The 17,222-nt window shown below is 39.4% G+C and overlaps 1 protein-coding gene across 1 annotated transcript; it reads right to left on the minus strand.

Moving 5' to 3' along the window:
* Nucleotides 1-1,891: 1,891 nt before the first annotated feature.
* LOC135480052 (uncharacterized) lies at nucleotides 1,892-16,842 on the minus strand. The gene is made up of 3 exons (XM_064759820.1): nucleotides 16,707-16,842; nucleotides 4,545-5,308; nucleotides 1,892-3,428 (listed from the first exon to the last, which is right to left on the minus strand). The coding sequence occupies exons 2-3, from the start codon at nucleotides 5,207-5,209 to the stop codon at nucleotides 3,293-3,295; spliced, it is 801 nt and encodes a 266-aa protein (XP_064615890.1). The 5' UTR covers nucleotides 5,210-5,308; nucleotides 16,707-16,842; the 3' UTR covers nucleotides 1,892-3,292.
* Nucleotides 16,843-17,222: the final 380 nt, after the last annotated feature.

Raw genomic sequence — 17,222 nt, forward strand, 5'->3', positions numbered from 1 at the left:
TGAGTGATAACTTTATTCAGTAACAATGCAGTACAAGGTTTCGCAAGAGTTGTCCAGCTTTAACAAGACTTTTAGCTTTGAAGGACATTTGCCTAAACCATTCGTTAAACCACTGCAGCATAGCACCATAAACTGTTCAGAAATGCCTTGGTATAAAATATAATACGACTGAAAATGTCCCACAGTATATTCCCACATTCAAAATGGCAATTATAGCTGAAGAGCCATATTATTTTAACCTAACACTGATTTGAACCCATGAATGGTTCTCTACTTACATACCTCATGCACTTTGTATATAACGTAAACCTTCTTCAGTGATGACAAAATGTACAGTCAAAATCTTCGTAAACTTTTCCAAATATATATACATGAATATATGTGGTCAGGACAAGATTTCGACAAACCGTCTGTCCTTTCTGAAAGTCACGGTTTTTTAATATTTTAAGCTATTTGATTGAGATGTGAAAGGTTCTAGGTGGGGTCCGTTTTACACAGATATACAGGTTTTTGGTGTTTTGCGGCCCCGTAAACGTGTTTCTAGCACGTACGTCTTGAGGACATGCACATACATACATACGGGCACATTAGGCAACAGTAACCGATATACATGTACGTTTGTATAATAATGATATACAAAGAGTTGACTTCCGTGTTAATAAATTATAGCGCGTCAATGTGTCATAGTACTGCGGTTTTTAATATGATAAAGCAGTGGTCTACAACATAGTAGGCTACAATTAGCGAGTTAAGAATCCAGAATTCGCTTTAATTCTGGTAGACAAGTTTCACAGCTGAAATTCAAGCAGGTTCAGCCATGTTCCAAACACATAACCCGATTCTGTAAAAAAAAAAAACAGTTGCTGTGAGTTCAAGTCCAGCTCAAGCTGGCTTCTTCTCCGGCCGTAAGTGGAAATGTCTTTCAGCAACCTGCATATGGTCGTGGGTTTCCCTAGGCCACCTTACCAACCGTTGCCACATAAGCAGTTTTTTACATTCTCAACAAACGTATGTTTCACAAAAGTACATTGAAATAAAAAAATAAATATTTTAGAATTAAAGCGAGTCATATATATGGTCTATATTTACTCACTGACGAATGAAATGTCATTTAAACCTTACAAATACAATACAGCACTCACTCAGTTTACTCGGAAGAGTATTTAAACATTAATATTGCAAAAAGCGATCATTTAAACATAGTTTTGTATTGTCCATCAGGATTCCAAGGATAGGTGAAAACATTTTAAGCTCACTCCACCGTTATGCATTGTTTCGTACTATAACGGTTTAGTGGTCTCGTATATTGTGCATAGCAAAATGGTGATATGGGTACTGTTTGGTGGCCTGATATATTGAGCGTACGAAAATGGTCGTATAAGTAACAGTTGGTGGTTCTGTACATCACCCTTGGGGAAAATCGTCATATGAGTACCATTTGATGGTCTCGTACATTGTGTACATATACATTGAGTAACATTTGGCCGTAACATACATAATGCATCGGAAGTACCATTTATGGTTGTATATTGTTCACAGGAAACTTGTGTTAGCCCCGTACATTATGCATAGGCAAATGGTCATAATGATCGTTTGGTGGATCCCGTGCGTTATGCATAGGCAAATGGTCATAAAGATCATTCTGTTGATCCCGTACATTGTGCATAGGCAAATGGTCATAAAGATCATTTGGCTGGTCTCGTGCGTTGTGCATAGGCAAATGGTCATAAAGATCATTTGGCTGGTCTCGTGCGTTGTGCATAGGCAAATGGTCATAAAGATCATTTGGCTGGTCTCGTGCGTTGTGCATAGGCAAATGGTCATACGGATCATTTAGTGGGTCGCGTATATTGCGCATAGGAACATGGTCAGATGACTAGGCCCCCTAATATTTTGTAGTTCCATAAATGGTGTAACATACATATCACTTAGTGGTCCGGTACATTGTGCAAATAAAAGAAAATGGTTAAATGAGTGACATTTGGTGATCCCATATATTGTGCATAGGAATGTACTTTACTTGATAATCTCTTAATGTTGTGCATATATTGGAGTGTGACAATCACCACCCCGTTAATGCCCAGTACGCTGTGCGCAGACAAAATCTATTGTAACCTATAACGGTACATACTGGGTAGAAAAAATTTCGCCCCATCTTTGATACACGATTGATAGTCCTAAGACTGAGGTTTTACCCAGCGCTTTGACACGACAACATGTGAAAAATCCAATGCAGCTCATACATGCCCGGCATGTTCAAATCGTTAGACATTTCTTTTGCCACAGTGACTGTAAACTGTAAACAAACCAAGAAGACCAAAGCACTCGGGTCTCATTCCACAAAGATGGTTTTGGCCAAAGATGGATTAATTCAAAATTTGAAATCTAATTTTAACGCCTATATTCTACCCCATGAATTGAGATTGGACAGGCCTAGAAGCATTAAGACAAAATTGTCACAATTTCAACTTTTGAGGAACTGAACTGAACTTTAAAATTTCACTGAAGTCAAAAATCGCCTCGTGGAATCGGGCTTAGGTAACATATCACCCAAGTCTAAGAATGTAAATACTGGAAGCACATGTTGTAGTTCTTAGGTCGGGACGGCATTTGTCTTCATCAGTCCAAAGGCCCTTTATAATGTCCATGCACTAGATGGTGTGTAACGGGTACAAACACCACCATTGTGACGAAAGCCATCCTTATGGGCCCCAGTCATTGGTGTTCAAGGACTTGTGTACTCCACCTTACACTCAAAAACTTAATCTGTTAATTTTAACAGAAAGTCTGTTTGAGTGATTCTAGAATATATTCTGTTATTATAACACAACATGCTGTTATATTCACCGTAATATCCTGTTAGTCTAATGGAATCTTTATACTGAATTAATAGAATTTCTGTGTTATATTGAACAGAGTAATCTATTGCAATAACAGAATACATTCTAGCATCACGCAGACAACAGACTTTCTGTTAAAATTAACAAATTCCTCATTTGAGTGCATAGGCGTTTTCGCTCTAGGCGCACACACATCTCTCAACTCCTCGCCGGTTGCATGGTATGCAAGAATTCGCGAAAAGTGAACCAAGTCACAACAGTTAGGTTAAGGCAGGATGTGGGAAGAGAATGCATGGAAGCTACGGCCTTTGATACTCCACTGCAATGGTGGGGATGAAATAATGCTGTGATATGTATGGCTGATCCCATCATCAGTGTTGATCTGTGTTTGAACGCGAGGTACTGGAATCAAGATGTCTTGCGTTTGTACTCTGGTAGATCCTAAGCCAGACCTATATGAAGGACTCTGGTAATTCACCAATGTCTTCGGAGGATAAGTCTAGAGAAATACTGTCTCCAGATGAAGGCTGAGGTGTGTCCAGTATAGGCATACTGTCCAGTGAGTAATCTGCTAAAAGCGGCAATGATCTGTCAAAGAGAATTGTAGACGTGGAATATGTACAGAGATCCCGACAAAAAAGCTATGATGAACAGCTACAACAACAACAACATACAGTTTGTACATGTATCTGCTAGCCCATAACAGCAAACCTAAATGTTTGTGAATGAAGTTGTTAGTTAATATTAAAGAGGCTACACGGATAATTTTAGCAAAAAAAAAAAAAAAATCAATCAGAGCAAATGCAATCCAAGTTTTTTATTATTTAAGCACGACCAGAGTATTTACCTTTCAAAAATTATCAGCCTCGTCTACTCACGTATAACCTTTTAAAATGAATTTCTAAAATTTGTAAAGTAGGTCACATTGTAGCTTTTTCAAACTTTCGAATTATACTATACTAACAGTATACTGTTAGCCTAATAGAATCTTTACGTTGAATTAATAAAATGTGGGTGTTATAATTAACAGAATAATCTGCTGCAAAAGCAGAATACATTCTAGCATCACTCAGACAACAGACTTTCTGTTAAATTTAACAGATCATTTTTGGAGAGTACGCTTAACTTGTCTTTAACAGAATGAAATACAGGTAGGTAATTGAACTCTATGGTGAGTTTTACGGACCATGTTGATAATGTTGGGCTCCGATGACGTCTCAAGCTATTCTGTCTTACCTTAAACGATGTATTTAAGGTCAAAATGGCTCTTTAATTACTGTACATACGCAATATACTAAAATGTGTATGAAACCCAACAGTGAATATACTGATCTATAAAGCACTTGAATTTCAAATATTCTTTTAACTCTTTTAAAAGTCTTTGAAGGTATATTTGATACAGTTTCAAGCGGTTTGATGATGATCTCGTCTAATGATGATGATTTCATTTCTTCTACAGTTGTCTTATCATTTGAAAAAAATTGAAACTTCAACTTTCAATTGAAAAATTGAAAAAACTGGAACAGAAGAGGTTGGAGGTTGTAAACATTTCGGCACCTCACCAAATAAGTCTTTCTGACAAATCCCACAGACTGACTACATGGTTTCTTTATTTTTAGAGTAAGAATTCTACTCATTTTCCTTTTATAGTTGTTTTATACCAGTGTTATGCGTGTAGAAATCAAGATGTATGCATATACTTACGCCGATGTCTTCCCTTGATCACCAATTCTGTATTTCCTCCGAAAACTGTCCGGCCAGGTAATATCCATTTCTGAGCTGACATTGCTTGTAGGCACTAGTTTCAAGACATAGTTGTTATTGCTTTTGGTGAAACTTTCGCGGTATTCCATTGGTTTCGTGTTCACGTTCTTCGCGAAGAATTCCTCTTCTTCAAACGCCATGATTGGAATGCTGGATTTGTCAGATGTTGTATGGACTGTCCGACTGTTCTTACGCGGCATTCTGAGTCCCACGGATAAGACTGGAGCGAAGGTCTGTGCCAAAGTCTTTTCTTTGTTCTTCTTTGTTTGACACCGAGACTCGAGTCCAACCGTTACCAATAAACAGACAACGCCAACTGCGAGGACAATCGGGCCGACTTTGGTGAAGTGTTCTTTCTTTTCCCAAAACACCGAGCCTTCCCCCAGTCCCTGTATGGTGCTCCCAAATGTCATGACAATACCAGCGGATATGAGAATTATGGTGGGGATATAAATCCACTTTTGTCGCGCCTTTTTCGATTCTTGTATTTTCCTGGCTTTGTTCTTGTTTCGTTGGTTTCGTCGTCTACAGGCTTCTTCATCTTGTGCCAACATCTGTTGATGCTGCACGCGGGAATGTTGTCGAATGACAGTCGCTCTTCCCATCTTCCCTCGCTACAACACCAAATCAGTAGACCGGCCAGGATACCGACGGATGGAGAGAATCAGGGTAACGTTTCACAATAGATCCTTGGTTTGGAATTTCTGAGAATACACGGACAAAAAAACTCATTTTAGTTTTCAGTGCTGAATGCCTATAAAATCTGTAATGTCTCAGGTCGTCATATAACCGACAAATTGTTAACGTTAAAAGAAAGCTAAAATATGAAGTAAGGACCATCATACCACAACATCATACAGAGAACTATGCGTAAAAATACTTTTTTAAAATTGTTGAAAGTCATTCAAATATTTAAAATATATGGTGGCTTTTTTGAGCTATACTGACGGTATCTAGGAACTCTGACGTCACGTCGCCTTTTTTCCCTGATGCTCACCAGAAGGAAGGAATTTTTGGGAATATTATTTCAGTAATCTTTCACTCATGGGTAAAGAGCATTCAGTGCCGTTATTAGAGTTGAAAAAACTTCTTGTGACGTTCCTAATCTTTGATAGTATGGTCCATAAAGCCCACTTTAGAATTCAGATTTTTGAGTTAGGGTTTAACTCTTTTCACAAAAATCTAAAAAAAATAAATGACAGTATATTTATGTATAGTTTAAAGTGGTCTTTTTAGTGATGCCTGCTTCGGTTTTAAGAGGTTTCTTTAAGTACCCTAATGGAGAATCTTTCCCAGTGCATTGGCCACTCAGGTTCAAGCTGGTCTGAACACTGCTTTCTTACAGTTCATGAGTAATATAGACTGCCCACAAACCGTCATCGCAAAGACAGGAAAGACCAATGTAATTAAAGACGTACAGGACAGAGAGTAGAACCACAGTTTGATAGCTGGCAAGTGGTCACGGGTGAAGGGTGAAATACTGCCTGTTGTAAATTTAAATTAGTCAGGGTTTTATTCTAGCTGTTCATGTAAATGCATAAATAGTAGCTATTTACACGCCCTCGTAGCAAAATAACCTGCACAGCTTAAGGTGAATAAAGGTTCCCGTTAAATAGTCACATTTCTGAACTGTTCATTGCATATTAAGAAATTTTTTAAAAATTCAAACTAAAAGTATTAAGAAGAAAGGAAATTGATAATCTATGACTGTAATGGTCATATGAGGCTCAGAGGCCGTGGAAGTGCTCACTGTACAGACGATGACGTTTTTACCTTTAACACTTTTTCCTATATCGACAAAATTATGTAATGTGCACTGTAATACATATGAATAGCTATTCCGCGCCCAGTTGTTCAAAGTGCATTAGGAGTTAGGCCCGGTATTAACTTTAGTTCAGACTAAGGTGTCATTTACTTCGTATTAGCTTCAGACTGGGTATTAAGATTTACACCTGGCTTAACTTTAATACACTTTTGAATAACAGGCCCCTGACGATAAATGCTTGGTTTAAAGCAAACAAAAGTTTGTCACCTCGTCAGTGCCAGACACCATGAATAAGGTATATGGAGTTCACATTGGAACTCAAAATTCAAGTATATTTCGTTCTATTTATGAAAGTAAAAATAATAAGTAGGTTATGTGTTTACATACTTATCAGTGATGCATGTATTTGATGATAACTACATTCTTTTCCGTTGTATTTCCCTTTAGCCCATTTTAAAATGGCGGTAAAACAGCCAACTTGTGTTCGAAGCTGGAGATAATTAAGATGAGTGTACGGCTCTATGTTAAAATTTAATTGTTATCGTACCTCTCCGGCCGTACGTGGGAAGGTCTGCCGGCAATCTGCGGATGGTGGTGGGTTTCCTCCGGGCTCTGCCCGGTTTCCTTCCACCATAATGCTGGCCGCCGTCGTATAAGTGAAATATTCTTGAGTACGGCGCAAGACATCAATCAAAAAAATAAATATTGTAATCGTAAGTTTATTTCATGAGCATAATGAATTTAAAACGCTGACACAATGAGAGAAAATCTGAGTTATACATCTGAGCTCATTCAACTCAGAAAACTGAGCCATATGACCAGATCAGTCATGAAACTCATTGGGTTATATTGTTGACTTACAGGCCTCTTTCATGACTCAGGGGTTAATCTACCTCAGTTTTCTGAGTTGATTTAGCTCAATTGTCTAACTCAGATGTTTGAGTGAGTTGACTCAAACTTTTCTCTTAGTGTAGTATTGCCGTGTATTGCGCACGTGTGGGTCTATGAGTACTTAGAGAAATGAAACAGGCACACATAAGTACCTACAGGAAGGAAAACATTGGTCTTCGCGAGGGGAGAGAAGTCGCTGTACTAAGGAAGTGAGTATACGTATCTGTATCAAACATATGCTGCTTGTATGTGAGAAATTTCATTAGCTTAAACATGAGCTATAATGTAGTCTGCATATACAGCTATAAATTACAATAATAGGGTGTTTAAAATTACGTTTAATGCTGTCCCAGTGAGGCTGGAATGTCCTGTGGATTAAATTATATGAGTAAATGCATCCATTTGTGAGCGGCCCCTCTCGACAAAGTTATTTCTGCGCGAGTCATCTATTAAACGATTTATAGCTCACATTAAAAGATATTTAACTTCTACACCGAAGCGGGTGGAGGAAACCAGACACTAAAGGGAAACTATATTGCATAGATAGCTGGATTCGAACGCACGATCTCACATATCACAGATGGGAAAGATGTCCTAAGGAAATAATCCAAAAGTATATAATAATCTATATGTGGCCAGTATAAGCCATATATTGCTACCTCACTTATTTTTCTCCCTGTTTGTGTGTGTATAGACTGTTCTCCGATTGAATGGCCATATATTATCACAGAAAAACAATGCGTCACAAAAACGATGCGTATACTATATTACATTACATATATAATAAGTAGGTACTGTAAATACACATCTTGTTCATTAAAACACGAGCGTTGTATGCGATAGGACCTCCATAAAATGCCAGTATCACACTTTCCGGTGAATGAAGGATGTATACAATATCTGAGCAGGAGACGTTACAGACACGTGAATAAATCCCATTATTGATAGTGTCATGCTTTTCACGCCACTCGCCTGCATGGCTTGAAAAAAGGGGCATGCACACAATTATAGCTGATAGTCATACCTGCAGAACATATAATATATAAGGAAGAAAAAAAAGTCACATTTCCTTCACCGTTTTCAACTACCGGTATCAATTAATAAGCAGGTACCTAGTCGTACATGTAAATATAACACATTATGCTAGAAATGTTGGCATCTTAACATTTACAATATAGTAGATCTATTTCGCGACACAAACATTTAGTTCTTCATCTATACATAATAATAAAATTTATGACCTGTCTTTATGGGACAGAACTTGGTGTTTGATTAAGTCACATGTCGTTCTTCAACTGACGCATACAGGGCCGAATACCAAAGCAACGTGCAACAAATACAATACATAGCTACAAGAGAAAGAAGAGGCATTTCTATAATTTCCTTCGGTGAATGCGTTACATATAATTCATATACTTACATACGTTTACATCCATCTTGGCACATGTCTGCTACACCCGTGCTTGTGTTTAAGTTACATGTTATAATCAAGCTGATCCATAGATGGCCGAAGTTTGATGTCCAGTGCAACAAGTACAGTGCACAGTTACAAAAGAAACATTTCTGTATTGTTCCGCGTCGAATGCATGTACATACATGATATACTTACACACACACACACATATGTGTGTTCTTCTTACCGTTGTCTGCTACACCTGTTGTTAAATTTACAATATACAGAATCTGAATATAGCATTAAGTGTCTCCGGATAAATTCATCTGGATGCACGCAAGACTCTAACCGGCCCGTGTAGAACGGTGTTGCCTCTGGATGGACTTCGCTTACCGGACATACCGTGACTAAGTCCATGACAATGTTACATAATCCTACATGTGACCACAGACAATTTAGCCCTATATCAGCAGGCATAGTTGTCGGACTCTAATCTAAGTAATCTACACGAGTTAGGAACAATATCTTTTCTTAAACCGTTAAACGTAATCCTGCATCACATATATTGTTTGGAAGTATTTTCTACAGGAGTATTTGTTGAAGCTCCCTCATACAGTTGTAGGGCCTACCCCAGCCACCTCTCCCCTCCTCCAGTGTTCCGCACTCTTGACCAAGCGTGATAAGGTATCTTATGGCTTGAATTATGTTTTATTGTACGAAATGCCGATGCAGTTTACGCCTTTGTGTCGTCTAAAGCTTTGGCGCATTGTACGTGTTACAACAGGGGGTGTATTTATAAATACAAGCCACTGACTTAATTGCATACGCCATGGTTCTGGTTGAAGGACAAGCTTAACTTTAGGTTAACACCTCTTGTTCAGTTAATAGAGAACATTGTACGAAAATACATACGATGCACGCATATATCGGAATCATGCTGTCTATATGTTACTTGTTATTGCACAAGTAATATCGCCTATATACTTTCCCTATACATAGCCATAATGGACAGCTAATTAATGTGTACATAGTGTACAATTTGATGTGTTTACACACAGCTTGGATGTGCTTTTTTATTGTACTACAGGAACCTTCTCAACAAAACGGATACCGACGCAATTTAAAACACTATGCTGTTGTTACGATTTATAACGAAGGCATATACATGTACTTCATTTGGCTTGAAAGAGTATTTCTTTGTTGTTGTTGTTGTTGTTTTGTTTTTTTCGGGAATATATAGTTTTTTCGCGTGTACCGTGCTAGAAGATAAAGTGTATAGCTCTATGCGTCTATGTTTCCGTTTGCATCTTTTATATAAAATGTTACAAATAGTCTAGATATGAATTTTCAGTCTGGAATGAATGATTGGATTTTGATCCCTCGTATTTCAACGAGCAGTATTTCAACCATATGGAGGTTATATTCAATTTACCCTTTTTGTAAGAACTATAACTGCACATCAGTTCTGTTGGTCACTGAATGCACAGGCCTAATGGTGTCTGATATACGATGGTAAGTTACATTTCAGGTGTGAAAATCTGGCTGTCACGAAACGTACGTAGATCCACGTGTTAGAGTTTGCATGTTTAGTGAGATATGCCATACTATACATGAATGAATGTATGATAATGGCTGTACGCCATATTGGCATTATTTCAACCACATCGTGGCGAGTACATGTCAGAACCAAGGGTACTGTATGAATAGATATAGGAGTTTGGCGCTGTAATATGCTATGCAGTGACTATAAATAGTGTTAAGGTGATCATCATCGTTAAATTTGTTAAACTGGGTTTAAGGATTACAATTTTCCTGTGTGCGTGGGCTAAATTTTCAGCATCTTAGTTTATCGAAGAGCAATAACCGGACAAGTTGAAATTATACAGCGTTCTCCCCCTTCTCCGGTCCCGCCGTATAGTGTAAACAAAGTGGCCTAGAGAAAGGACATACAAGTGTAGATTTTTGGAGAGACCTTCACCCCAACCCTCTTCACCCCCCACCCTCTTCACCCCAATCCCCTCTCACACATACACACACACACACCCTCCACTCCCATTCTACCACAATCGGGGATTTTCTTTCTGGCAATAGGCTGTCAATAGTTAGTACAGCGCCCTTTAGCAGGAACTGCATGCAGTTGGTTGCAGATTGCTTACCATCTCCACTATGCCATATATCATCTGTGTATACATCACATATATTCGTGAGATGTACAAGTGAAAAGCCTGTGGCTTACTTCGAGCAGTTCGGTTTCTGTGGCCCTGAAAACTAACCGTCATCGTACGCTATGATTGGAGCTTTTACGTCGTACTTGGCACTTTTTCAGTTATATGACGACGAGGAGTCATTAGGTGTGTATACATGTATGTGTACTGCGTCTTCTTGTGGCAGTGCGAGTGTATGCCGCCAAAGTGCTGCCGCCACTGACCTATCCGACTGATGACACCAGATATGACATCACACCCATGCAGACACATTATACTGACCAGGACCAACCAGTCCCGTTTCTTTACTCTAACATCTCAGTGCTGAGCGCCAAATGAGACTGCAATAAGTGAAGTACCATTTTTAAAGTCATTGGCATGACCCGAACCGGGCTTGATCTCCTAACTTTGAGACCGACGCTCTAACCATTAGACCACTGAAACAGTCTTAACCACTATCGTGGCGGCATTGAAATGTAAAACTATATCCCACTAATTAAATAAATAAATAAAAGCGCAACGTAGTGACCCAGAAGCCTCTCACCAATGCGGTCGCTGTGAGTTCAAGACCAGCTTATGCTGGCTTCCTCTCGGCCGTACGTGGGAAGGTCTGCCAGTAACCAGCGGATGGTCGTGAGTTTCCCCCGGGCTCTGCCTGGTTTCCACCCACCATAATGCTGGCCGCAGTCGCATAAGTGAAATATTCTTGAGTACGGCGTAAAACAACAATCAAAAAAAAATAAATAAAAAAAATAAATAAATAATAAATAAATGCCCTCGTACTGACTTTAAGTTGGTCTTGTTTAGCTTTTGTGATGTGCACGCATAACCATTTTCCACTAACTGCGCATTTGTTTACATAACAAATAAAAAATCACCTTTTGTTTAACGTATTACGTAAGTGATGTGTTGTGCATAGGTTGAATGTTTTCGAATCGTCAACATCGGACGTATGACTAAGCTGCTTCCGTCTGCTTCATGCGGATGTTATTTTATGGATTGCTTAGTCTATCTATTGTTCGGGGCCTCTGTGGCTCAGTTGGTTAGCGCGATAGCGCAGCGTAATGACCCAGGAGCCTCTCACCAATGCGGTCGCTGTGAGTTCAAGTCCAGCTCATGCTTCCTCCTGCCGTAAGTGGGAAGCATGCGGATGGTCCTGGGTTTCCTTCGGGCTCTGCGCGGTTTACTCCCACCATATTGCTGGCCGCCATCGTATAAGTGAAATATTCTTGAGTACGGCGTAAAACATCAAATCAATAAATCAATAAATCTATTGTTCCATCACTCAAGCAACTGTAATGTACAAAAAGATGTTCATCGGTTGATTACATGTATGGCGGATCAACCAACAATGGTGCTTATGTACTCACGAAGGCCTACCTGTATAATGGAAATAACAAGAAAAACGCCAAATTCGGCATCCTACCAAAAAGTCGAGGCCGTCTCGCATTCTGGTTAATCCAATGGTCCATGTTAAAAAATGGATGGCAAAAATTAGACTGGGCAGCCTATCGACCAGTCGACTGATTGATCGGACTGAACAATTGACCGACCGAATGACTGATCAACCGACAGGCGTAACGATTTACATGTACATGTATGTAGAGCCTCATGTCGTAGTTCAAACGTTCGCACGTGGAATGGCTCCAATACATCAGTAACGTCACCATTTGTTTCATGTCCATGGATGCCAATATAGATCTCGTGAGGCGACAGTTTTCCCCGGGCACTGCCCGGTTTCCTCCCACCATAATGCTGGCCGCCGTCGTATAAGTGAAATATTCTTCAGTACAGCGTAATCACTAATCAAATAAATACATAAATAAATCGTGAGGCGGATATTGTTACTCAGTCAGGTCAAACGTGATCCTGAAATGGCCATACTGGCCATATTTATAAAAAATATTAGAAAAGAAATCTCTGAACATATACATATCACTAAAGAAATCCCCTACATTCAACGGCCCAATTTTACATAACGTGTGTTTTCGAAGCTGGGATGAATAAGATAAGATTAAAATTGATGTAAGATCTAATTTATCCAGTTACAATGGTGCCAAAACAGTTTTTCCGCAACGATTTAACTATGTTTAACGCATGACTTCACGGATGGCTGCATCTTTACTCCTATATTCATACAGAAAGAATATATATACGACGAATTCCTGTGGCTTCTGCAAAATCCATACTTGCGCAAATTATGGTTCCTACTTACGTCAATATCTACGTCATGTTACTATATTTAAAAACATTCCTACCTTTTAAATCTATATTCAGACATTTTATATACAAAGGCAAGGATTAAAACGTATATACTCGGCCGCCGCTCTTTACGGCCATTGCGGGAGTTCGTTGAAATTGCAGAAAGATTTCAGCACTCCACTTTTTACTCCATATATCCACAGCTGCACACCAGCTGTATTTTGGCGAATGTCATTCAGGTTGAATGTAATGGTGGGGAACTATGTCAGTGCAACTTCATCGGTCTCCATGAGTATTTCATTCAGATATACACCAACAAGGGAGGTAAAACAAGCCTCGATATTTATATCGTGCCGGAGTATATCGCGGCGAAGAGGTTCAGACGCTTGTCATTTTAATTGTAATTCTTTATTTGTTTATTGAGGATTTCTCATAGCTCTATAGCCACGAGGGGATCTCCTCAACATAAAATCAACGTGTATACATAAAATAAGATAGAAAACAAAGAGAACAAATAACATGTACATGTACAGAATAAGGTGATGGGAACAAAGAAAGATCAAAATCAAATCATATTACTGCTGGGCTTGGATGGTGAATCTATTGGACATGCTTATAAAATTATGTACGGATTTTACGATCAACTGATTATTATTCACACTTAGTTCAGGTGAACCAAATAAGAGTAAAGTACAAATGTGTTTAGAACAACTACTCAAAAATACAGAAGGGTGAACTCCAGGAGATATAATTCTAAAGGTTCTTGTTGTCATTCAAGTGCTAATCACTAAGAAAAACCTTTTCCCCCCACATCCACAGTGGTGTATCACGGATAGACATGCATATGTTACCGTCGATGTGTTACACAGTGAGTGTACTGCTGATGCGCTGATGTTGATGTGCATTTTTGCAACAATATCCTACTGTGTACCTCTCGTACATTAGTTTAGTTTTAAGAAAGTAGGACACACGTTTGAGTTCGTTCTCGGGCGTGGACAGGGAATTTGTAAAATCTGATATCACAATTAAGTAGCCCACATTTTCCGCTCATTGTAGGCCTAGGTGTGAGGGCCAAAAACAAAAAAACAGAGCAGAAATCGTTAGCTGCTGCTCTGCTGTCGTATACGCGATGTCAAAATGCATTTTTGAATGTTCGAATGCCTCCTCATGTTGTTCCACCGTGTTCATAGCCGAACTCGTCAGAGGCCCTCGAGGGCATGGTTAAATCATATAACGCGAAACTCTCAAACTCTTCTATGTACATGTGAGCTATACCCTTGAGGGTATAACATACGCTGTATGGGTGAAGTTTTGAACCACCAGCTGGGTTTGTATCTGTAACACTGCCTTTGTTTTGACTTTACAAATTAGGTCAACTTGTAAAATGTGATTCACAGGTACAAGTCCGTTAGTGTCCCACAATAGTCACAAACACGTGTGACTTGCACACGTTAGCATATTGGACCAGTTCGTATTTAGCATGGTCAAGGCTATACAGGTAGAATAGCCTGACTTCTTTACCTTCAGTGAAGGAGAACGACCTTGAACGAGATGGGCAGTATGGATATAATACTGCTCGTGTGTGCCTAAGAATTAGTCTGCCGTAAGCCAGAAAGAGTGCCTTAGACACACTGAATGAAAACAGGAATAAGAAAATTTCCTTTCCATATAGCTTCCAAGTTTTATGTCGTTACAGCATTGATCAGCAAATTTTTTTTAAAAGCGTACAGATGGTGCGAATTCGACCTATCGAATAAATGGGGGACAAATGTTACATCATGTGAAAGCGCCTTTTGGAATAAACTTTTAGTCCGATTTTTATTTCCATTAATGGAACTCGACGAGTAAGTGCAACAGGTCGCACCGTGCATACTTAGTGGCTTACACGGGTATGTTAACAAACCAATTCACAGGAAGAAGAATAGAACTGTCCAACCTTGCTAAGTAAATCACCGAAAAAATGCCTGATTAAGAAATCATTTTACTAAGTCCCCCCGGGTTCTGTCCGGTTTACGCCTACCTCAATGTTAGATGAAATATTACTGAGTATGATGTGAAGCGCAAATCAAATAAATAAATCCTATCCAAGTCCGTCTTCTATATAAACGCCTGCTGCATGCAGTATAGTGGCGTACAGATAGGGCAAAATATACATCTATAATGTTTATCTCCTGTCCATGTGAAATTTGGGTTGTATGATCGAGACATGCACACGTGAAGGGGACACAAAGTTGTCAATCAACGTCCAATATATGCCTGGGTTTGACCCGGTATGGTATTGTTGGGGCATGCCTCTCTTGGCGCTCAACAATGAGGTTCTAGCAAGGAAACAGGAGCGGTGGACCCTCTGTCAGGCCTATAATGTGACTTAGTGAGATGCCATGTCTGGTGTCTTAGGCATGGTGCTTCAGTGGCGGCAGCACTTTGGCGACATGGACCCTGACACTAGAAAACACAGTATATGTACACTCATCTATAATGACTTTTCGTCGTCAACTGAGTGAATATTTGTTCTGTACGACGTAAATATAGGTAAAGACGTACAGTACAACTGTTCATGTAGGTGCATTGATAGTAGCAATTTACACGCCCCCTAGCACCATGACTTAAACAGAGTTGGGTAAAAAAAAATCAGTGATATTAATTGCAATTTATTAGACGTCCCTGGTCTAGAATTACTCAAAATGCACATTTAACATACAATCACATTAAAATAATGCAAAGTAACCAGGCCTCGGGGATGCTGCGTCCACCAGCAGAATCCCGGTTTATGTAGGAATACAATATAATTAAAGACGATAAGCACAGAGAGTATATCCAGGGCAGCAACGACAGTGTGACAGCTGGCAAATAGTCACACGTAACCAGTGAAATAGGGCCTCTTGTCAATTTATTTTTCATTCTAACTGTTCATGTAAATGCATGAATAGTAGCAATTTACACGCCCCCTAGCACCATGGCTTTTCAAAAGCCCCCATACGCATACATGCATACATTTTAATTAGTGACTATACTGGTGCGACACGACAGCAATGACGTCAAGTTAATTCATGCTCCAACGAACCTGTGATTCAATTCGCCCCACATAATATATCTGCGGTTGTATGTAATAAAACCAAGCAGCCTCGCACCACGTGCGAGTTACTGGTTAAACGACAGGATGTTTATAGCTGTCAGAAACCTACACCACGAGAAACTCAAAACTGTCGCCTTCAACGAGTCAGTGCTATAGCCTCCAAATAACTGTCGTGCTGGCGAATGTATGCCATACCACATTTAGCCATCACAACAGTGGCAAGTCGAAAAAAATTCGCAGTGGTTGGGTGCGAGCACATTTTTTCCTCACAAATTTAAAGCCCTGCATATACTTTCTTCGAAATGGCTACAGATCGAGAAAAACGTTTAAGGGTATACAGAAACACACCCTTAACTGCGTCGTCTCAAGAAATCTACGAATGCGTAAACAGAAAACGCACTATGTAATGTTATACAAAAGCCCTTTGTATTTTGAAGGATTTTGAAATGTCACCTCTGTCACTTTAAAGTACTAAAGTGTTGCAGGTCTACTTTTTCAAAATAAGCGCGGGTAAGCGCATACACCTATATTTCTATGCAGACGTGTAAGCACAGTGTCAATGTCAACTTACCTTTTGAAAGATGCCAAAAGTTTGTCGAATTCCAGTAAAGATATACTTGCAGCTCTCATCGGACTGTCTTTTTGCCCAAGCCGTCTTAGTTAAAGGAACTGTAATATTTTCGATGTGTAGAGAAACCTCGCTGTCGTATATGAGTAGGGGCTAAAGCCCTAATCTAGGACGTCACGATAGCGACTGCCTCCAGCTATATACTATACAGCTTATATATACGGAATGCAATGGTTGACCTCATTTTAATAGGAAAAGAGAGAGGACGGAGGTATATGGACCGTGAAAGTGTACACGGCTGTCAACGAAGATGTCATATTAGGTGTAGAGCCTACCGCACAACTCATTCGTTGGTTTCATCAATCTCCATTTAATAGTACAAAGAAAAAATAAGCTACTCCGATCTGTCATTCGCCTCTGGCGATTAAAGCTTTATTAAGCACAAAAGAAATTAGGAAAGTTGTATACTGTAAGCCCGTACCATTACGTTCTGTAGATTCTACTAATCTGACACAAACA

This window comes from Liolophura sinensis, chromosome 1 (assembly GCF_032854445.1).
Source record: "Liolophura sinensis isolate JHLJ2023 chromosome 1, CUHK_Ljap_v2, whole genome shotgun sequence".
NCBI classification, from domain to species: Eukaryota; Metazoa; Mollusca; class Polyplacophora; order Chitonida; family Chitonidae; genus Liolophura; species Liolophura sinensis.